The sequence below is a fragment of the Canis lupus genome, chromosome 24 (genome assembly GCF_003254725.2).
Source record: "Canis lupus dingo isolate Sandy chromosome 24, ASM325472v2, whole genome shotgun sequence".
NCBI classification, from domain to species: Eukaryota; Metazoa; Chordata; class Mammalia; order Carnivora; family Canidae; genus Canis; species Canis lupus.
In genome coordinates, this window is record NC_064266.1 from 21,865,395 (window position 1) to 21,888,104 (window position 22,710).

Genomic DNA, 22,710 nt, shown 5'->3' on the forward strand with positions numbered 1-22,710 from the left:
AGCGGGGGGAGGGCCTCAGTGCTGATTGTGGCCCCTTGCTGCTGTGAGGCGCAGCAGACTGTTCCGGGGGTAGGGGAATAGGCCACACATCACCTCCACTGAGGCCGGGGCCCAGCGCTCTTCACAGATGGTGACAGCGGCTCCAGAAGGGAAGGCCTTGACTGAGGCCACACACTGTGAGCTCTCGGCCGGAACCTCCGCAGCCAGGGCCTCTGTGCTGACCTGGGGTCACAGCGCTGGGCGCATGTGATTTCACGTCAGCCTCGCACAACCCTGACATGCACAGGAAGAAGGAGGCTCGCGGCTCAGGGGGCCCACAGCCCCACACACCTCAGGGGTGGTCTTCACCCCGTACTTGACGCGACTCCGCAGTCCATCGGTGCCGCAGCCGTCTGAGGGGTAGGAGGGCGTGCTGAGCGTCGTGCCCGGCGGGAGCTTGTCGCACAGGTTGATGGGCTGATCTTCGGAGGTGGCGGTGAAGTCCATGGGGGCCACAGCACCGTTGCCATTCATCTCGGGGAAGGCGGGGTCGCCCTGCGTGCTGCTCGATGTGGATGGGTTCAGGGTGGAAGAGCCATTGCCGCTGCCACTCTCAGAGGAGGAGTCATCTGGAACAAGAGGCCTGGGTGTGAGGCTCCACCCCAACACCTACTGACCCTACAAGCCCCCTGGGGTATCATGGCCACACCAGCCACAAGGAATACTTGCCCGTCGTCCTCACAAGCATCTCTGGGCAGGAGATGAGCATGGCTGTCCCCTTTCGGGGCTCCAAGAGGCGAGCTCTGCCCCTACCTGACGTAAGGGCAGGGTCCCTCCACCAGAAAACAGACCATCAGGAGTAGAGTGTGCCAGGCATGGTGGCCCCCTGCACTCCAAGCCCACGGCACCACATCAAGGGCTCAAGGGAGGCTTTGGGGAGTGAGTGGCTGCAAGCTCAAGTCTGACAAGCCTGCTGCATGCCAGAGGTCCTCGGACACCCCAGAGGCCACTAGGGGCTTGACTACCAGCCCCCTCTTCCTCTCACTCACCTCTGCCTTACCCCTTCACACCCTCTCCCCACAGCAGGCTCTCAACTTCCTCCATCCGCCTAAGGAGAACCTGGCTAATGCATTAGCCCTGCTGTGACACCCCCGCCCCACTCCTTCCTGCACGCAGGCCCAGCCTTATCCTGGCAGCTGACCCGGGACAGCGTGGCCCCACAGCTGCCTCCGGTGTCGGGCCACCCAGAGCCGGGGCTGCAGGGTCTGAGGTCTGCACTCCCTGTACCTCAACGGGCCATCCCTGCTTTCCAGAGGTGACCGCCCAACAAAGCTCTGCTGAGGGCGCCCCCTGCTGCGGAGAGCACAACACTGCGGGGGTGGGGGTGGGGGTGGGGGTGGGGGGCGGAACTTGAACGGAGGGGCTAGACTTTCTCAGATCGAAGTCCCGGCCCCTCTCCCCAACCCAGGCCCGGCCTCCTGCCCAACCAGCTGAGATGGCAGAGGCCAAAGCCACTCCAGCTCCCCGGGTCACTGTCAGGTGAGTCCCGCGCGGCTCCCGGGGGCGCCCAGGTGCCCGGAGCTGCTGGGGGAGGGGGGGCCACAGCGAGCCTGACCGCCCCCAGGCCGCCCCTTCCCCCAGGCCAGGGTCGCCCGAGGCCCCACCCCCACTCTCCCGGCCGGCAGATTATGAAGATTTAGTCCCCGGGGCCGGGCACTGGGCACGCGCACCGCCGGAGTGTCCCCATGGCGACGAGCGGCTCTGGCACCCCAACCAATCGCTGGGCTCCCGGCTGCCCGGGGGCGGGGCCCGGCTGCCCATCAAGCCGCCGAGCCCGGGCAGAGGGGGATGGGAAAGGCCGCGGTGAAGTGGCACCCCTCCCCCTCGGCTGCCGCAGGTCCCCCGGGCTGGCTGCCCCTCCCCCTCTTCCTCTGGGCGGCCACCGCTCCCCCCATCCTCCTGCAGGCAGGGCAGCTCCAGGCTCGGCTCTGGGCTTACTCAGCTGCACCCCAGAGTGCCCTCTGGCCTGCGGCCCTGCCACCTCCGGACCCTCACCACCCATCGCCGCCCCTTCCTCCTCCATCACAGATGGGCCTGCTTCCCCCCACCTCGCTGATCTCCAGCGACCAGTCTAGAATGAACAAATCACCTGGCAGTATTTACTGAGCACCTACTGCAGGCTGGCCCGGTCCCAGGCTGGGACATAGAGTAACAAGGGCAACGCAGGTGCTGGCCCTCCAGGAGGGGCATCTCCCAACCAAGGAGAGTGGCTGCTCTCCTTCCCTGCAGTCACACCCCTGTCTCCACTCCACCTTTTCTCCAGGGCGGGCCTACTCATTACTCCTTGGTTCTATAGCCTTGCCGCTCCGCTCGGTGCGGCCCAGGCTCCGGCCGGGTGTGTTCTTAGGCCCAGGGCCTCTGTAGCCCGGATCCCACTCCGTTGGCGGCCGCAGGGCCTCCCATCTCCAGGCCTTTGCTTGGGCTCTGCTGCCTGCCTGCCGCGGTGCTTCCAAGCTCAGAAAATTTCCCTCGGCCTTCAAGGCCTGGCTCAATGCTGCCTCCTCAGGGCAGGCCTCCTCCAAGGTCTCTAGGAAGGAGGTACTCACAGCCCTGACAAAGCTGGTCCCTGTCCCTCCTAGAGACTTCATGCCTCCTTAGCCTGGCCCGGGTGAGTCCTGACAGCTGCCCACTTTCCACCGAGGCAAAACCTGTTGTTGCTGAAGACGCCCTCACACACTCAGAAGCCTCTTCTGGAGCTGAGGATCTGGAAGGCGAGGATGGACACCCACACCTGCTGGTCCTGGGAACTCCTATTTGCAGGTGAGACTTCACACCCTGGCATCATCCCCAAGAGGCCAGCTGCCTGACCTTGGAGGGCTTGGTCTTCCTCCAAGAAAAGGGTTACTGGGTGGGGGGCACCATGCCTGGCACCCAGTGAGCCAAGGTCCCCGTGCTCAGCATGGGCATCAGGCCCACAGCCTCCTGTGCTGCCACAGCCCTGCACAAGCCCAGAGGTGGCACCCCAACTGCCTGCCTCGCTGACCAGGTTAGCTTCCTTGCCCTATACCTCTGGCAGGGGTGAAGGGGCACAGGGGAAGGGGAGAGGGGAGGTGTGCATGCTCCCGGGCCCCTTGCAGCTCAGGAGCCCAGACTGGCCCAGATTCCTGGAGCTGCCAATTCCTTGCCCCAGGCCTGTGCACCTGTGCTGCTCAGCCAGCTGGCCCCAGGTACGCACCCCCTTCCCCCTACTCAGAGGCTGCCTTAGTCTAGTATGGGAAGCTGCTGGGCAGGTGCGAGCGGGAGGTACCAGGATCCAGATCACGCATTCCAAACTGTTGGAAGAAACCGGAAATCTACACCATTAGGTAAATACTCGGATTTAAAAATATTGGCAACTGACTTACATCGTTTACATTTTGAAAAGCCTTGCCAAATAAATGGATAAGACAAAATGTGGTCTATCCACGCAGTGGAACGTTATTCAGCTGTAAAAAGGAACGAAGTACCACTGAGACACACTTCAACGCTAGGGCCTTGGAGCACACGATGCCGAGTGGAAGAAGCCAGTCACAGCGGGACGGACACTGAATGGGTCTGCGCGCGCGCAGCGTCTACAGCAGGTCCCTTCACGGGGGCGGAAGGCATGTTAGGGCTCCCAGGGGCCGGGACGGGCGAGGACAGGGAGCTGCTGCTTCACGGGCATGGAGTTTGTTTGGGGTGACGAAAACCGTATTTTGGAAATAATGGTGTTGCTTGCACAACACTGTCAGTGTACTTAACGCTGCAGAATTGTCTACTGAAAAATGGTTAAAATGGCGATTTTAACATTACACCATATTTACCACAAAAATCCCCCCCAAACTAAAAAAACCAACCACACCCAAAGCCTTGAGCGGGCCAGTGGGGCCCCGGTTCCCAACTCCACATGCTCCCACTCCATTCCTCCACAGGCCAGGGCTCGCCCGCCTCCACACAGCACCCAGGGGCAGGGGGAAGCCAGCACCCAGAGCCCTCATCCCGGGCACAGAAGGGTCTCGAGCTGTGCTCCCCAGTCCTTCTGCTCCGGCCACAGTGCACCTACACCACCTGCCCACCCACCCCCGGGGCCGCCAATGACTGGAGTCCAACTTTCTGCCGACTGGAGGGGCCCACGGGGTTTTAGGCAGCACGCAGAGGGGCTGTGGACTGGGGTGGACATGGCTGGGCAACCCTGAAGATGCCACTTGACCTCCCGGAGCCCCAGTTTCCTTTCCAAAGGGGTTCCGTGTCCACAAAATAGAACTTGTATGGTATAGACAATACCTGGTAGAGAGAGCAGGCACCAAACGACAAGCTGGTTCTCTCCACCCGCCTCCCCCCTCACATCACCGCGCACCTACTTCCCACACACACGGGCCTCCCTGAAATCTGAGGCGGCCACAGTGAGGGCAGGGGAGAGGGCAGTGCCTGGAAGAGGCCGTGCCCACCCGTGTCCCTTCCTTGGGGTCAGGCCCGTGCAGGACACCGGGAAGAGAGCAGTGAAAAGACAGGGGTGGTCACTGTCCTGGGGGCTCATCCTCTGGCAAGTAAAAACCCAAACATAAGGGTTCTAGCAGAGACAGGGCTCCAAAGAGAGCCGTGAGCTTTCTGGCCCTTGGTCCCTGCGCCTCAGCCCGCCAGCCCTGACTGCAGGGCCCCATCTCCAGTTCTCATCCCAAGGACGAGGAGGCCCTCTGAGGGAAGAAGGGATGAGGAGGATGGGAGCAAAGGGAGGAACAAGCCTTCAGGAGGAAGCTAAGCTGAGAGGGCCCTGGGGCCAAGGCCCCCTGACCCTGGGGCGGTGGGGGGAAAGGTGCTGCTGGGGGGCTGGCGGGTGGTACGTGTCTGTCCATGCCACACACCCCCACCGCCCCGAAGGCAGTGGCAGCTGCAGGGAGTGAATTTAAACCCCTAAGGAGGAACCAGACTTCCCCCAGAGGCAGCCCCCTCGCTGCACCCCACTCCAGCCTGCTATTCCCGCTTAGGACACTCTGTCCCCAGCTCTCCCTCCTCTCCGGGGATTTGCTTCAAGGTCACCTTCTCAGTAAGACCTCCCTGCCCAACTCTGACATGCTGACCCCTTTACCTACTTTTTTCCAGAGCATCTTAATCACCTCACATACTCTGTCTATGGCCTGTGCCCAGCCCTGCAGACCCAGGGTTAGCAGGGCTCTATAGGGTGGGACCAGATCATTCCTGCATCTCCAGAAACCAAACTCCTCCCTCTGGTGAGGGCACGCTAAGTCTTCCAGGATGAGCACCTGCCCCACGCCCGGCCAGTCAGCACAGCTCATCCCAGTATCCCAGTGATCAGTGGGAATCTGACCAAGCTGGACCCATGAAAGTCAGTCCCGGGGCTCAGGGCTACTGAGCCCATCCGGCAGGACTGAATGGCTGGCTTGGACAAATCCCCCCTAAATCCATCTGTGCCTAAAGCCAAAGGACCTAGGCTTTCTGGTATGGGAGCCAGTCATTTCCCTACTACTGAAGCTAGGCGGAGGCCGGTTTGGTCTCTGAGTGATCTGCAACCCTCCCTCTGGGAGGAGCCGAGCGACCAGAGCCCGAGCCAGGCTGTGTTCTCACTGTGAAGCCCTGGGCTGTCCCCCCAGTTCAGTCCTGAGGGGGCTGGTGCTCACAGGAGGGGCTGGTGGCAGTCCCGGCCCCCGCAGCGCCTTTCAGGGAAAGAAGAGAGAGCTGTGTCAGCACCCCAGGCTGAGGTTCTGGTCCACTCTGAATTTTTCCCTCCTCCCCACTCCCTCCAAAAAAGTGTGATTTAAAGGAGATTTAGGTACTCCAACTCATGCCCCATTCCCAAAAGAGACCGGCGGAGGGGGAGGGGGGTGAGCAGGTGTGGGGCCTCACTGTCTCCCAACCGACCTTGGGCACAGCCGTCTCCTTGGCTCCTCTTATCTGCAGGCCAGGGAGTTGCCGCTGACGCCCTCTTGGGCTCGGACACTTTATGACCCTGTGAAAGAACCCAGCTGGCCCCATGGGCAGCAGGGCCCCGGCGCACGGGGTGCAGGAGCTGGGCCTTCCAGGGGTGCAGGCCTCCGGCCACAGGGCCGAACCCGCCCTGACCCGGCTGGGCGTGACCCCCTTGTCCCCGTGCCATCCCCGTCTGTGCCACTGTGCCGGGAGGCCCCTCCAGGACGGGCCCCGACCCGAGGCCAGGCTGTCGGAGCCTAGGACGACGCCAGCAGGACAAGACTGCCCCCAACCTGTGATTGTACGAGTGACAGAGAAAAGGGTCTGCTGAGCGGCCAACAGAGAAGCAGCTGGGGAACGCACCCCTTCTGGACATTTGCACCAAACCAGGCCTCCCCAGCTCCAGCGAGGGGCAACGCCTGGTCCGGGCAGGACGCGGAGCCCACCACCTGTGCCCGGAACGCCTCGGGCGGGGAAGGACTGCGATGCCCATCTATTTAACGTGGGGCAATGCGCTGCTATTCAAATGGGGGAATTAGTGATGAATGGGGGAAATTGTTCCTCCCTCTGTCCCGTCTCCAGAAGGAGACAAAAACCCCTTTTACCTCGGCAAACAATGCCCTTATGTGGGCGCCAGCGCCCCGCAGCCCGCACAAGCCCGGCTCTGTGCGAGCCGCCAATCGCCACACCGAGCTCTGGGGCCACGGCCAGCGGCACCCTCTCCCAGTGGGCGACCCACCCCCAGTGGGTGACCCACCGGCTCCCGAGGCGGCCCGGGGAGAGGTGGGAAGATCCTCCATCCCCGGGACCGCGGGCCGCGCACACGGCCACGGCGGCCCAGCAGGCCCAGCAGTGCGGCCAGGGGTGCGGCTGCGGAGGCGCGCCCCCTCCTCCGTGGGCTTCTGTCGCTGCCTCCGTCGCTGCCCCTGTCACTGCGGCGGCGGCGGGCAGGGAGCGGAGGGGGCAGCAAGAATTCACACACAAAAGAGCCGGACTGGTGGGGAGGAGGGGGGAGGGCACACTGGAGCCCCGCCAGCCCTTCCTCCTCCCGGCCGCTGTCGGGGCGCTGGCTGCCTCTGAATTTGGGTGTGCACCTCACCGGGGCCGGTCCTCGCCTGCTCTGACAAAGGCCAGTGGCCCGGGCCGTGTTTACATGATGCATAGTTCCCAGGAGCACCAGGCTCCTGGCAGGCTACCCTGCTCTTCCTCCCGGAAGGAAGGGGGAGGGCCTCGGGGTCAAACGGGGGACACAGAGGAGTCCGGGGAGGCAGTACCACTGGGATCCCCCCATCCTGCAGGAGGTGCCATGCTGGGTGCCCGCCCCACAGTCCAGCGTTCGGGCCCTGGCTGCCCACCCAGTCGTCCCTCGGGAGCATCAGCCTACCCTGTGCTTCCAGCGGCAGGCCCCCCGCTCCCGCCCGGCTCCTAAGGCCACCAGCCCAGGGCCACGGGCACCTCCGCTGCGCAGCCCCGCCTTCCCGCCCGGGCTCGGGTGACTGGGCCCTTGGGCAGGCACCAACACCTGGGCGCTCCGAGCCCAGAGCAGCATTCTGGAAACGGAACGCCAGCCAGACATGGAATTTCCCATTTCCTAGTGGCCACAGTTACAAGTGAAAGGAAACAGAGAGAATGCATTTTAATAATCTATTTTATTTAACCCAGTATATTCAAAATCTTATTTCAACAAGTAATCAATACTGTGCTAAAATGGAGCTATTTTACATTCTTTTTTCCTAAGTCTTTGAAACTCAGTGTGTATTTACACATACAGGCACCCTCAATTTGCAGAGCCTTTTCAACAGCCCTCGATGGCTACGGTATCAGACAGTGCAGACCTAGGACTTCCTAATTTCCCCCTAAAACCGAAATCATTTCTCTCAGTGTGGGAACCCTGGGGGCTCTGGCCCCTCGTGAGGTGTCCAGCCCAAGGATGAGTTTGGGTCTTGGGAGCAGGTGGCTGGAGCAGGGCTGGCATCAGGGCAGTGGGGACGGTGCCACCTTCCGTGGGGTGGGTACTAAGTGAGTGTCAGGCGCCGGGCACATCCACTGTCCCTGACTTGCACAACCGCCCCTGCAGCAGGCTTCAGGGAGGAAACAGAGGTTCCTTGAGGGAAGTCACTGGTGTCACACGGAGTGAGTGAAAAGCCTGGATGGGCCCCTGACTCCCCAAAGTGCCTGCCCTCTCTCCTCTAGGCCTCCATTTTGCATCTCTGTTATGGAACGGCCACTACCTCTGTCACTCCTCCAACACATACTGGTCAAATATGCCCCGGGGGAAATGCTCCCACTATGGACAGGCTGGGTCTGTGTCTTCCAGGCCCGACGTCTCCCTGGCCCCACTGTCTAAGTCAAGCACAGGCCGTGAGAAATCAATGCTAATTCAATGTACAAAGCTCTAGCCAAGATGCCCACTGTACCCTCTCCTCCCCCCCAAAACAAATCATGTGTTCTGAGAGCAAACAGAACCACTTCAGGCGACCATGTGTGAATGATTCACGGGGCAGGGCCCTGCCCCGGAGCCTGCGTGTGTGCATGTGGTGTCTGAGGGCCCTGGCAGCTCCTCTACCAGCCCTCCCGGAAGCTGGCCTGGGTTCGTTGCATCCCAGTCCTTAGGTCAGGGTGATGACGCCAACATGGCTCCAGTCACTTCCTGGTTCCTGGGAAAGCCATCCTTGGACGGGCTAGGGGTGGCAATGTCTCTCCTGCATGCACCCCACCCTTCACTCCCCGGGGGCTTCCTCTCCAGCACAGCAGGGCCTGCCGCCACAGAAGGCCAATAGGCAACGGGGATCTAATGCATCCTAGACCAAGAGGCAGGAGCAGCGGGAGGGCTCGGGCTTCCCTGACTGTCCAGCAGACCCAGGCCGGTGTTCCAGGTGTGTCTAGGGGTTTTCTCTTCCTTTCTTAGCAGGTGAGCCTCACCTCAGGCTGTGCAGCCTGTCCTGCTCTGATGTCCTCCCCAGGCATGTGGGGGCCTAAGACCCTGGCAGCCTGCACAAGGCCAGGGCTGTGCAGGCCCAGCCTGCTCCTGGGATAAAGGGATCTCTCGGTGCTGTCTCCCAGCCTCTCTTACCCTCAGTGGCCAGAGGCCAGGACAGCCTAGCATTGTCTGTGCAGCCCGCAGCCCAGCTGATGATGGACACTTTCCTGTGACCTGGGACTGCCAGGGTGGCCCACAGCCAATAACCGGAAGGACTTGGGCCCGAGTTCTCTGTTCCCTGGGGGAGGGGAGGGCAGGGGGATTATTCCGTGAAGATGTTTGGAGCCTTGAATAGGAACAAACAGCTCTTGCTCTGGAAGGAAGGAGTATGACCTGTAGCCAGGGAATGAGGCCCAGACCCAGATTCTTAGACAAGTAGGGTCAGGGGGGTGGACAAGGCTAAGATCAACAGGTATGGAAGACAGGATGCTCAGTTTAAAAGCTCACCGCAGGAAAAGTCCCTTAGAAGCCATCCCCGGGACACCAGGGTCGGGGCCACAATCCTCCCCCCGGATGTGACAGTGAGCAGGCTGGATGCCCACCCTTGAGTGCTGGGTCCAGCAGCGGGCCTGCAGGAAGGTGGGCGCCATCTACAGAGAACACCGAGTATCCAGGCTGGGGGGTACTGCTGGTGACGGAGCCCAAGTGGCCGGGTCCCACCGCCTACTCACTCCTTCCTCATTAGCAGTACGGCCCCCGGCCCCCCTTGCACAAGCAGCATCCACCTCTCGCCAAGAACACGCCTGTGGCATCCTTGATGCTCAGCACAGTGGCTGGGACACAGGAGTCAAGCTGCTGCCCGGGAGCCTTCTCCTTGTTCTCCAGCAGAACAAACTCACTTAGCTTAGCTGCCGGCCCGTGTGGAAGCCTGGGACACAGTTTGCCAGATCCTGAAGAAGGGTCCTGGAGGACTCAGGGTCCCCGGCATGTGTGGGCGGGGTACGGGACACAAATTCAGGAGATGCCAGGACAAGTTATGAGTGTCCGCCCTCCCATTCCAGTGCTCTCCAAAGAAGCAAGATGGGGTGGAGGGGTGGTGAGCAGGGGCCAGGGACACAGGTGTGATGTTGTAAGGAAACTGTGGTCAGGACCACACAGGGGGCACGGGGCAGAGGGGAGCCAGAGGGACCTGAGCAGATAAAGAGACAGGATGGGCCCAAGTGGGGGACCAACGAGTGTCTGGAGAACTGGGAGCAGTGAAGAGGAGAAGCTGTCGCCTGCATGTGCCAACTGGCAGTGGGCCCTGGAGCCCGGTCCTCCAGCACAGGTCTCCCTGCACCAGGCTGGCCCCCAATGAGGAAATGGCCCCATCACCATTCGTCCGGCCTCCCGTCCCAGGCGTGTGCTGAGTGCCATCACCGCCTCATCCCGCTGTCCGCTGAGGGGAGCCACCTGCCCCAGGCCCCACAGCAAGGAGGAAGGAGCGAGCTGAGGTAGGGCAGTGTGGCTCTGGCCTGCCCACTGCAGGGACAGGGGGAGGCACCTGGGGAGGGGCCCAGGCCTGTGAGATCAGGAGGGACGGCCCCTGCCACCCAGGCTGCATTTCTGGGCTGTGGAGGGCCCTACTCAAGGCCACAGCAGCCGGCAGGCAGGAAGCCTTGGGCTTCTCACCAAGAGCCAGGGTTAATGGTCACAGTCACCCAGGCTGCGTTAGGCAGAAGCCAGGAATTCAGAGCAAACGACTGCATCCACCTTGCAGGGAGACCAGAACCAGCTCGGGAGACCCGCGGCAGAGCCAAGGGCCAGCCTGCAGGGGGGCCTGCCTGCAGGGAGCCCTGTCCAGCCGAGCCCCAGCCCACAGAGGCGGCCCCACGTCTCTCCATCCTCCTGGCTGCAGCCCTCTCCGCCCCCTCTCTCCTGCTTGCAGCCTGGAGTCCTAGGGAGCTTCTGGAGACACGTGCCCCAGGAAATCCCCAGCCCGCCCTTTCAGCATCTTCTCCCTGCCCAGCCCCCACCTGACGCGCTACCTGAGCCTCCCAGGCAGGCCTCAGGCCCCCTCTACCTCCCTCCATCACCACACCAGACCGGGCCTGCTCCCAGCCTCTCCCAGCCTCTCCGGCACTAGCCGCTCCAAGGCCAAGGCTGTCTGTGCGAACCTACTCCGTGGTCGGACCCGGGGTGGTGGGGAGGGGACAGCTCAGAAGAGGACACTCAGGCTGTACAGGCCTCGGCCCTACAGATGCTACCTGCAGCATGGTCTGTAATTATGTGTAAGAGGGATGCAGTGTCCTTCCCTCGAATGGCCCAAAAGCTGGCTCCAGAGCCAGAGAGAACCAGACCCCGGTGGTCACTTGTGGTCTGGGCAGGTCACTTCCCCCCAGGAGCCGGCCTGCCCTTCCCTGTAGGAAAGGCACGGTCATAGCTCCAAGTGCACGGCAGGCTCGGGAACGGGGATTCCAGTCACTGGGATGACTGGACAATCTTTAAAAATTGCCACATCACTGACAGAAGCAAATGACATTAGGAATAAAAAGGGTAGCTGCAACACTACACAACCCCTCTGCCCCCTTTTTTTTTTTTTTTGAGAAAACAAAGACTTTTATTATATACACAGAAAAGACTAAGAAAAATATGCCCCAAACATTGGTAATTTGGTATTTTTTGCTCCATTTTTTTCTAAGTTTCTTACAACCAACATAATACTTGTGAAACAAGAGGAAACAGAGGAGGCACGCCTGCCCCCAGGGGGCTTATAGCCCACAGAGGCCCCATGTTCTCGTGCCTGATTCCTCAGAGGCAGGAACGGGGCTTATCAACCTTGCTTACCATGACAGGGCCCAACACTCACAGGACAAAACCCATGAAGAGCCCCTGCATGCCTTGGGTAATGGGCGTCCGAGGGGAGGCTCCAAACCCCTGGACCATCCGACCATCCCATCCGACCATCCCATCCGCAGCAGGCAGCAGGCAGGAAGTGAGGGCACTACTTCACTGGAGGGGGGGCGGCAGTCAGGTGGGTCCCAGGCCTGGAAGAGTGGGCTCATCTCAGAGGCACAAATGAGAGGCCCAGAAAGGCCCTGGGATAGTCCAGGGCCCCTGCCCGGTGATCTCCACCCCCGCAGCCCCGCAGGAAGACGACAGCGCAGGAAGAGGGAAGCGGGACCCTCTGCTGCCCCTGGCGCGGGCTTCCTGTCTGCCGGGGACGTGAGTAATGTCCGCTCCCCACCCCCTCGCATCCCTTCTGGAGGCCAGGCCTCACATTTTCCGTTCAGGAAGGCGCAGAGCAAGAGGCCGGTGGAGCACATCGGGGGGGAAATCAAGGAGTGGGCCCTTGCGTGGCTCCCCGGCTCAGCCGGCCCTGGCCCAGCCCTGCACATGAAGGTCGGGACACCTGCGGGCTCACCTTGCCCGTGTGTGTGCGCTCGTGCACCTTCGGATTCATTCACTCATTTGATGGACATTTTCCCCCACCTGCTCTGTGCCAGGCACTGGGGTCCTCGCTTTCAGAGAGCTGATGCTATCTGGGGGTGAGGTGGACATCACACAGACCATCCCACTGACCGGGCATAATTACAGGCTGACATACTATTTGGTCCCAAGTCAGTGCTAGACTACAGCGTCTCTGGACAAAGTCTCAACTGTTGGCTTCTCCCAGGCATCTTCTATCTACCCCTAGAAGGCAGTCCCTGGGCCAAGTGTTTTTCTAGGCACCAATGATGTGCACAGAGCTCCATTTAAGACTCAAAGCCCAAAGCCTCAGCTAGGGCTTAGCAGTGGGTCTGCAAAAGATCTGGCCATGCATAGCAAGGGGCAGCAGCAGGAACAGCCTGGATCACCCTGGCCCCAAGCAGCCAGGGCTCCGAGAGTGTGAGGGGAGGCTCCTCTGGCTCCCAGGCGCCCCTGCCCATCTTCTGGGGGAGCTTCACACACAGCCAACACCTGCCAAGGCAGAAAGAGGAGGGCAGCCTTGGCACCACCTCTGGAGTCTGGTTGGATCACCCAAACTCTTTTCTTCATCTCCCATGTCTTCTGAAGTCTACAGCCCCAGTGAGGAAGCATGGAGTGCTGGTGCCCCCCAGTCTGACGTCTGCTGCTGTGATTCCAGGGAGCCAGGAAGAGCACCCAGAAAAGAAATCTGTGAGGTGAATGCTTGCAGGCAGTGGTGGACTTGGTGGGGGGGGGGGAAGGACACCTCCACTCCTGGTAAACCTCAGAGACAAGCTCCCAGGGGTAAAAAGCTAATTCACTTCTGGTCTCAGCCTTGGGACCTGTCCTGACCGCCAGGCTTCATCTGCATTTGTTACAATTGGAAAAGTGGGGGCAGGGGGAGGAAGGTGGGAAGAAGGAGGATGGAGAAGTAGGAAGGCTCCAACACATCCACCAACAGGTGTGAATCTGTGCAAAATACCTGGCTTCCTGAGATGCTTCTGGGCAGCATCACTGGCCAGCAGGGGTGGGATGCTCCCTGGCACAGCCCTGGGAGTCCTCACACTTTCTAGCTAAAGGATGCTCACATTGGGGAGGTCCTCAGGAACAAAGAACCCAACTTGTCCCCAACAAAGGGTGGACCTACATCCCCTGTGGATGGTGTGCTCGGGGGTGGGTCTTGATAAATGTTTGTTTCTTTATTCATTCGAGTAACAAATATTCAGCAGGCCCCTGTAACGTGCCAAGCACACAGCTGGAGTCACTGGGGACAGAGCAGAGAGCAGGATTGACATGGTCTGTGCCTTGCAGAACTCACAATGGGGGCTTTAGACCTCATCTTTCCAATCTGCCAGTTCCATGGAGGACTAATGGAACCAGAGACCACCCAGCAGGCCACCATGGAGGGCTGTGACTAGATTCGGGTCGGAGTTACAGGGTCAACCAGAGACTCTGCTTGGCCTGTCCCCACCGTAGCCCTTCGTTACCAATGGGGGACATGAGAAGACACTGCAGTCCCCTCACTGGTGGGAGCGGGATCTCAGCCTGTGTCTGCCCTGTGAGCACCTTCAGATAGGGGAGCTGGCGACATGCCGCCGTGGGGGCTGGAGGGCTGGGTGAGGACTATGGGCCAGGTCTGGACCCGGCCAAAATCCTATGGGAACCTGCTGCTCTGGGGAAACACAGTAGTCACTGAGAGATCTAGAACCGGAAGGGTCAGACAGCAGGGCCTGCTCAAGGCCTGTGACCCCCTGCCCTGGGTCTAGGTTTGCCCCTGGCCAGCACACCAGCCCACAGCCTCCAGACACAGCATCTGATTAAATAATTAAATTGACAGTATCACAGTCAACACCATCCTCCCTGTCTCCAGCTCTGGCTGCCCGCCCTCATGAACACCCTGGTAGTGTCAGCAGGCTAGCCTGCCTCAGCCCCAGGACGCACAACCAGGGGGGCCTGGGGCGGCACGAGGGGCAGGGGGACAGGCATGATCACCCCCAAGCAGGCTCCCCTAGGAAGCCTCCAGGGGACCGGGCTGCAGGATGTACTAACCTTACCAGTCTCTGCTTCTTTCCACTTCATCTTCATGATCAACCAAGCCCCAGGCAGCAGGGCAACCGATGCTGAGGAAGCCGTGACCCTCACAGAAACAACCCCCTACCCTCCACAAAGCACTGAATCTCCTTAGGAAATGTCTCCAACAGAGATCAAACTCCCAAAGGGTGGTTTTAAGCAACAATAACATAAGACTTTGTCAGGAATAAATTGAGGAAATACGGCCTCCATTCAGCCCTAACTACTCAGGTTTTTAAAAAAATGTTCTGGATCTTTCTTGGGAAGGTATAATCCTACGCCCTTGGCTGAGCTTCCCTGGCTTGGCCCTTGGTGTGGCCTTTGGGTGTGGCCTTCGATCAGCTTGGATGCGGAGGGAGGTCAGCTGCTGGGCACGTCCCAGCCCCAGAGCCCCTGGCAGCATGTGACTGCCCCTGCCCCGTGGGAATCCCGGGAGGTGCTACTGGCCTGGGAAGCTCTGCTGGGGAGGCTCACAGCCCGAGGGGGTCGTGCTGACCTCACAAGGTGTCAGGGCACAAAAGTCTTCTTTCCCGGCAGCCTTGTACACTGGTCCTGGCAAAACCACCCTCTGGGCACCCCAGCCCCTGGCCCAGCATCTCCAGCTGCCTACAGGCTGGGTCTCCTCCCAGACAAAGCCGGATTCAGGCCTGTGAGGGCAGTCGGGGGAGGCAAGCTCGGGTTCTGCCATGGAGACGAACTTTGACCCAAACTGCAAGCTCCTACCCCTTATTTACTCTGCAAGGCTAACCCGTTTCACAGAGTTAACATTACACCCCTTTTTAACCAGGCACTTCCCCGCATTCCAGGCCCCGACCTTTGACCCCTCCTAATTGCAGGCTCTACACCCCAGATCTCTGAGGCTCGGCCCCTACTCCAAGTCGTCACCTCCCCCGGAAGCCAGACTGAGCCCCCCAGAGCCAGTGACCCTGGGGCCGCCCCACACCCGCAACCACTCGTGTGCCGGACATAGGCCCCGGCCCCCTGAGGGCTGCACACAGGCTACCCAGTGGACCCCCTGGGGTCCGACTTCTGACTCTGACTCTCCCATCCCCAGAAGAAAGCATCTGTTGTGAGGGAGGCCAGAGGAGGCTGCCTGGCTGGTCCAAGAGGGCGGTGGGGGGCCAGGGTACTTCTCATCCTAAGAGGCTAGGGACACACAGGGGACAAGTGCACTGCCTGCTGTTTCACAGGTGACAGGCAGGGACCCTGTCCTACAGCCTCATGTGGAGCTACAGAAGCCCGACTCTTGCTTCCAGCGTTGGGCAGCTGGATTGTTCCACATCCAGACCTCCACATAGCCCAGACCTGACCTGAACTATGGTAACTTCGCAAGCATCAGGGCAAATGGACAGACACGACACCCCATCAGGCTGCCAGCCCCCGAGAGCTCTATCCATTTACCTTCAGGAGGATGTCTTCTCCCTGGAGCCAGGGGCCGGGGCCACCCCTAGAGTCCCCGTCCCTCCCCCGCTGGCCACCACAGGACACTCACCGTCCTCTTGGCTGTGGAGGTTCTGAGGGCTCCGCATCCTCTCGTCTTGGCTGGGACTCAGGCTGGAGGCCAGGTGTGGGTCAGCTGACATCCATGTGGAGTCGTTCATATCAAAATCTTCACTGCTCACAGAAGTCTCATCCTGGTCGGAGACAAAGAAGGAGGGGGTTCAGCAGGGACAGGCTCTCTGTGGCCCCAAAGCGGCATCGCTGGGGAGCCCCAGGGCCCGTGTGCCTCAGGTCGTGCCTGGAGGCCACAGGGAGCCCCCACACCTTGCAGCAGGGGCTAGGTTGCTCTCCTTGTGCCCCATGGAAGTGGCTCGGGCTCTGGTTCCTGTCGGAAGCCAGGGCTGAGGGCCGGTGTGGTCTGTAATTGAAGACAATTATGAGGTCTTGCATCCTGTCAGGGCGGATAGCAGGGCCTGGCTCTGACCCTTGTGACCAAGGTTGAGACAAGCGCCGTAAACAAGGGCCCCACTCCCCACTCCCGGCCCACAGCCCTGGTAAGGGAGCTCACTGTACATGGGGGCCCTCTCTGTTGGCCAGAAGTGGGGAGCGAGACCTAGCAGCGCTGCTGAGGCTGGCCTGACGGCCCCCACAAAGCCTGGCCCCCACAAAGCGTGCCGCCCCAACTCGGGCTCCTGTGGAGCATGCATGGAATTCCTTTCTCCCACTCCCCCAGCTCAGAGGACATTTCTGTCTTCCTCCTTCCTAACCTTTGCTGTGCTTCAAAGATATGCTCTTGGGCAGCTTCCAGGGCTGAAAAGGCCAGCCCCAGAAGTGCAGAGAAGGAAGGGGGTGGGGCAGGCGAGGAGGGTTCGAATCAGACCGCGAAGGGGGTTTGGCTCAAGGGCCTGGGGGGCCCGCCAGGGCCTTCCAAACAGCCGGAGGGCCTGCCGGAGAGGACCACGCCTGCCTCCTCTCCCCTGGCTGGCTTCAGGGAGCCCCTAGCCAGTCATCTGGGAACCCCCAGGGCGGGGCCCCTTCAATCCAGCCCTCGGGGGCAGCGGGAAGGGACCCCACCTCCTACTTGGCCCGGCCTCTTTCAGGAGCTGCAAGCAACTGTGTTTGGGAGCTGGCTGTAAAATGCAAGAAAGATGACCCAGCAGCTCCCACACCCCGGGGCTGGCTTTGCCCCCTCCCCTCTCCCCTCTCCCCTCTAGCAAGATACAATGGCATCTGTGGGCTCCCAGTAAGGACCTCTGGCGGAACCCCCCCCCACAACTCCCTCCCTCCAAAAAGCCTCCCCTCCAGGGCCCCCTCACAGACGACTCTTTTATACTGAGCAAACACACTTTGGTTCGAAGAACTTTCTTCGGAGGCTGTCCCTGAGGCAGACACATCTGTTCTCCAAGTGCTAGGGAACCAGTGTGGATTCTCCTCCACCCCTCCCCCACCACACTGGGCTGGCAGGGAGTTTCCTGGAATTTACAGCTTCTGTGCAGCGAGTGTGTACCCTCTGCGGCTGGATCTGGACCATGGAGCTGGGCCACCACGCCAGCTCTGCCCAGCTCTGGGGTCCCCAGGAGGCCAACCCCGAGCCTCAAGGGTCAGAGACCAGGTGTCCTCTTGTGCCCTCTCCCCCTCCCCCCCACCCCTCCACCCTCATGCTCACACTCTGCCTCCCTCCCACAGGCTGCCCTGCTCCTTATACACAGGCACATCCACCCAGTCTCCCTGGGGCGCAAACACACTCACTCACACTCACTCAGACTATGTTCTCATACCTGGAGGAACACACATGTTCAAAAGTCTCCCTCTGTACAAAGGGACAACAAAACTCTCCCCTGTGCTTCCAGGATGGGACCTAAGAGTGGGAGGGGAGGCGGGGAGGAGAGGGGACCCTTGGAAACGACAGACCATCCAGGCTCCAGGAGCCAGGAACGGGGGCACCCTTGCTCAAGCCCCTTGCTCTTTCCTGGCTGCATAGGACACACTGTGCTCTGGGTCTGACCTGAGGCAGGGAGGCCCTCTCCTGGCTCCTGGGTGTTGTTGAAACGCTTGGGATTTAACAGAGTGAATCTATTAGCATCTGGAAGCACCACCTACTCAGCGCGCTTCCTGCATCCATTCAACAGCTTGTATTTACTAAACACCTACTATGTGCCAAGCACCTTTCTTAGGTGTTGGTAAATTCTGCAGTGGGTGAGACAGAGTCGAGTCCCGGCCCTCCTGGCATTCACTGTCCCGCTGGGGAGGAGATAGAAAATTAGCAGAAAAACACAGACCGACCAGGTGAGGAGGGCTCCAGAACACAGTGGAGTAAGCAGGAGAGCCGGGCCTGCAGGGCTGCGTCTGTCCGGGGCCAGGGAGGGCCTCACCGTTAGGAAACACCTGAGCGGAAGCCTGGAATAAGTGAAGGAGGTGGCCATGGGGCGGGGGGGGGGGGGGGGGGGGGGGGGGGGGGGGGCGGGCTACTCGGGGAGCCTTCCGGGCATCAGCATATGCCAGTGGGTCTGAGGAGCAGCCGAGGCCACTGTGGCCAGAGACGTAGGCCAGGGGCAGCAGAGCCACATGAGAGTGTCCCCTGTCGAGGCCCACACAACCCTGGGCGGGGCGGTCTGCAGCCCGGAGAAAGGCTGATGGACTGCCCCACTGGACACACGGGGTTCTCACCGAGGAGCAAGGAGAAGATGGCACCGCTGGGTGCAGCACTCAAGGTGCCCACCCTCTGCCCTCACTCCACCAAGCTGCAAACACTAACGACCGCCAAAGTCCATTAGTGCCAAAAGCTCCTCTCGGCTCCTCTCATTTCATCTTCCCCACAGGCCCACCAGCTAGGGCGAGTTACCAGCCCCACTCCATGGAAGAGAAACTGAGGCTCTGAGGGGTTGAGGTGTTTGTCCAAGGTCACGAGCTTACAATCGGCGCCAGAGGCGTAGGATCCTCAGGGCCCAGACACACTGTCCTGCCTGCCTGCCGAGTCGGGCTGCCCCTCACCGGGAATAGCCACCCTACCGTGGCACTCCACAACCCGAGTTCCAACCGTCTCGCCCACCGGCTCCAGCTCTACCAGCTGCCGGCCGGCCTCTATCAGGAGCCCCTGCAGTTAGGCACAAACCCCTCAGCTGGGCCATGTCAATGAACTGGGGGACTGCACCCCATCTTTCCCTGGAAAATTGCAAGTCCTTCCGATGGTGGGGAAGAGGCCGGAGGTTTCCTGGACCCCCCATGAGGCCCGTGAGACACCGCAAGCTGGCTTGAGTGCCTGGCAGGACACCGGTGTTTAATGAGGATGTGGCCCAAGTCTGACAATTAAGCACTAGGTCCCACTGCACACAGTTCTTGAATAGCGACCAATGAGACCTGGATCCTGGCTGGCAGGCCGGTGGCAGCGAGCCGCCCTGCAATGTCTCCCTGCTGCGGCTGCCAGCCACCCCACACAGAGCCTAGGGTTTCTCTGACTCAGATCGCTTAACTGTCCACCAAAATGACCCCCTCCGCCCTTCCCTGCCCCGACAAGTCTAATTAGGAAGAGGCGAGCTACATTTCACATTGACTTTGCAATCACCCGATAATGAAGAACATCCAGTGCCCGCACATAGGGGGCTTCGGGGCAACAGTTTCAGATTTCCTCACAATGGCCTTAAAAAAAAAAAAAAAAAGGGCAGGCCCCCATGTCAGGCCTATCTCAGGATCTGGTACCTGCCCCTCGGAGACCTGCCCCAACTGCCCAAGGGCACCACAGCAAGTAGCAGAGCTGGGCTCTGAACCCTGGCAGTCTGCCCCCAGAGCCCACATCACAGTGCCACCACACCATGGAGCTGGCTCACGGCACCTCCTCCCTTCAACTGGGAGAACCAGACTCTGGAACGACAGAGCGTCTCAGGAGGAGACCCAGAGGAAACTGGCGGGAGACAAGCTATATTTACACACACTCCCACATGCGCTCTCTGCAATGAGGCGACACACATTTACTGAGCATCTACTATGTGCTCGTATTGCTCTAGGGATGCAGATGACTACAAGCTCTTCTCTCCTAGGACCTTGTTATCTAGGGAGACACACCGGCGAAAAATTCTGACCTGCCTCTAAGAGCCGAGAGACAGGGGCTGTGGACCCCGTCGCACGTTTCCCATGGATGCCCCCAGGCTCTGCTCCACGGATCCTACCTTGGAAGGCGGATCCTAGCTTGGAAGGCGGTGCTTCTGTTTAACATTTTGACACTGCTGCTACAGCCTTTTTTTTTTTTTTTAAATGAGGAATCCAGTGCCATAAACCTGACTTAAAAACAGCAAATGAGTAAGTCCTGGTCAAACTGACAGGGCTGCCACAACTCTACTTTCAGGGTTGTCTGGGGGAGAGTAGCCTTCCCAGATGCCCCTGCGACCCGGTGCGACAGCACAGCCCCCATCGGCAGAGGACAGACTGAAACTTCACCCACTTGCTCAGAGCCAGGGCTCCAGGAGCGGGCTAATTACACAGGCAATTAGCAGCATGCACAGCTCCCAGCCCATCAGCGACCGTGCAGAGCTGGGAACAAGCTCAAGTCCGGAGGGAGTGGCAGGAGGCAGGAGGCGTGGGTCTGTGAGTGGCAGGGTCTGTGCACTGACCTAGGGTGCTCTCCCTGGCTCCCAGAGCTCACGAGTCAGGCACCTCTGGCTTTTCCCTTCTGGGCTTGCAAGGGAATCTGTTCTACTAATTTCTCTCTTTCTGTAAACACACTTCAACGGATTTTGCATTAGAAAACCAAAGAGTATATATACAAAGAGTACTTCTGGGCCCTCTCTCCTCAGGCCCCACATGAGTGACCAGACGGTTGCCCCTCTTACCTCTGCTCTCAGACACCTGGAAGCCTACAAACTTGCCACCTGTTGATGAAAGTCCATCACTGAGCACCAAAGGGCCTGAGCCACTGTGGGTCTCCAGGGGACAGTGACAACTGCCTTCCCCAAGAGAGAACTCAAGAATGTATGGGGAGCGGGTGGGCAAGCACCTAGCTGACCTCTGGGACACACCCCAGGCTGGAAGCCCTGACTCTGGACAGAAGGAGAGGAACCGACTAAAACCCTCCCTGCTCTTATCTTCAGTCCAAAATTCATGGGCAGGTTCAGTTTCTCTCCACCCAGGTTCCGTGGCCCTTCCGCCTCTGCAGGCAAACGAGCACCAACCACTGCCCAGCCTAGGAGGAGGAGAAAATGGGAGAGCAGAGGGGAAATGGTGGAAACGCGCCTGTATCCATGGCGGGTAACTAGGAGCAGGTGCTATCAGTAACCTGATTATTTTACAACTGGGGTCAATTTCTTGGGAACTAGGTTCCTGGTGCCTCTGAAGTTGAGCCATTTGCATCCTCCAGGACAGGGATCCTGGGGCGTGCCTCCCACAACATTTTCCAGGCCTTTCCTCTGAGCTGTAACTCTATCTCTACCACTTGCTTTGAGAAGAAAAAAAAAAAAAAAGGAGGAGGATTTGCTGAGAATTTAGTGCAATTGTAAGCCATAAGCCCTGACCAGGAGCCCTGGGTGTGTGTTTCAGAGAAGCGGGGGTGGGGAAGGGCAGGGATGTGCTAGAGGTGGTTCTGGGCCAGGCAGGAGACAGACCCCTTCTGTCTCACCCCTGTGGTCTGTTTGATGAGAGGCTGAAGCTCTTGCCAGAAAGATCACCAGGTTGGGACAGTTGCCCCAGCACTAGCTCTACCCCAAGGAGGCAGGCAAGCAAGATACTGAAAGTGAGCACCTCCTTCTGGAACACCTGCAGGCTCCTTCCAGGCCCTGGAAATTCTTCAGGACAGGCAATTCTGCGCCTTGTCTCCATGTCAGCGAGCGCTACACACACAGCCTTCTAAGCATGCCAAGAAGGTACTGAACCGCATTTGACCCCAACTTAACCACTTCAGCTCATCAGATGGCTTATTAATGGAAGACAAAAAACCCCCAGGATTTAAAGCAACAAGGGTTCAAATCCCTGTAGTGAAGGGATTGCACAAATGAAATCTTAGGGTGGTCTGAGCCTCAGCACCTGGGAGCTGTGGGGTCCCAAGGCAGCCGCTTCATGCTACACTCCAAGCCCACCTGGCCACCCAAGGACACTCCCCGCACAATTCCGCTCCTTCCTGCTAACACACCTCCTCTGCTCACTAGCCATAAGTCATACAAGCCCTTCTGGGAAATGTGAAGTGAGGAGAGCTGAGACAGCCAATCACCTACCACCTTTTAGGTGTTCTCTCTACACACACGGGGTCTGTCAGAAGCACACATATATATGGGGATGCTCTGTTGTCCTTGCCTTCGCCAACGCCTGAGCGCTGGGGAGGGAGCATTTTCAACACCTTCCTACTAGTGTAAAACGGGCTTTTGTTTCCTAGGCAAAGGCAACTGGCTGTTTTCCCAGCAGTCCTCACCACGAGGGCCTCACTGACACCCCAGGCCCTGGCATTAACAGGGGTCTCTTTAAGAGGGTGGCCAGAGAGATGAGCTGCAGCAGACAGGGCTCTTCCAGCCAAAAGGAGGGCTAGAGAGGAACCACTCTGAGCTAATCCCCTGCGGGAGTTTCCTTCCAAGAAAAGGACCCAGACGAGACAAAAAAGTTCTTGAGCAACTCCGTGGGGTGGCCCAGCTCCACAGGAGCTCAGGGTGGCTGAGGCCATAGACGGTCCCCCCACCCCCATCCGCCTCCTTAGCTGGAAGGAAAGTTCTGGGGTGCTCTGCTCCTGCTCTGCTGCGGGAAGTTGCTGAATGGGGTCCTGTCGCCCAGCGGTGGTAGGGTGGGTGTGGGAGGAGGTGCTGTCTTATAACAAGCCCAGCTTGAACTGGGATTAGACAGGAGCTTGATATTATTTAAAGGCACATTTGGGCCCTAATGGTTTTCCAATGAAGGGGTAATTTACTAAGGAAGGACTAACCTACCACAGGGACTGGGCCATATGTGGGTCTTTCCCCCAG

The 22,710-nt window shown here is 59.7% G+C and overlaps 1 protein-coding gene across 10 annotated transcripts in view; it reads right to left on the reverse strand.

Annotated features, from left to right (window-relative positions):
- The window catches only part of NOL4L (nucleolar protein 4 like), a 130,580-nt gene that overhangs the window by 12,150 nt on the left and 95,720 nt on the right, over window positions 1-22,710 (reverse strand). For 8 of the 10 annotated variants that reach the window (XR_003145049.3, XM_025469685.3, XM_025469691.3 and 5 more), the window contains 2 exons: window positions 15,831-15,972; window positions 331-608 (listed from right to left, as the gene is read on the reverse strand). Coding sequence is in view for 9 of the 10 variants with exons in the window: in XM_025469685.3 (XP_025325470.1) it covers window positions 331-608; window positions 15,831-15,972 (420 nt within the window). In the remaining variant the exon portion in view is untranslated. Of the gene's footprint in view, window positions 1-330; window positions 609-15,830; window positions 15,973-16,102; window positions 16,847-17,124; window positions 17,147-22,710 lie in introns of those variants that run through there. The other 2 variants (XM_025469693.3, XM_025469692.3) reach the window with 2 other exon arrangements.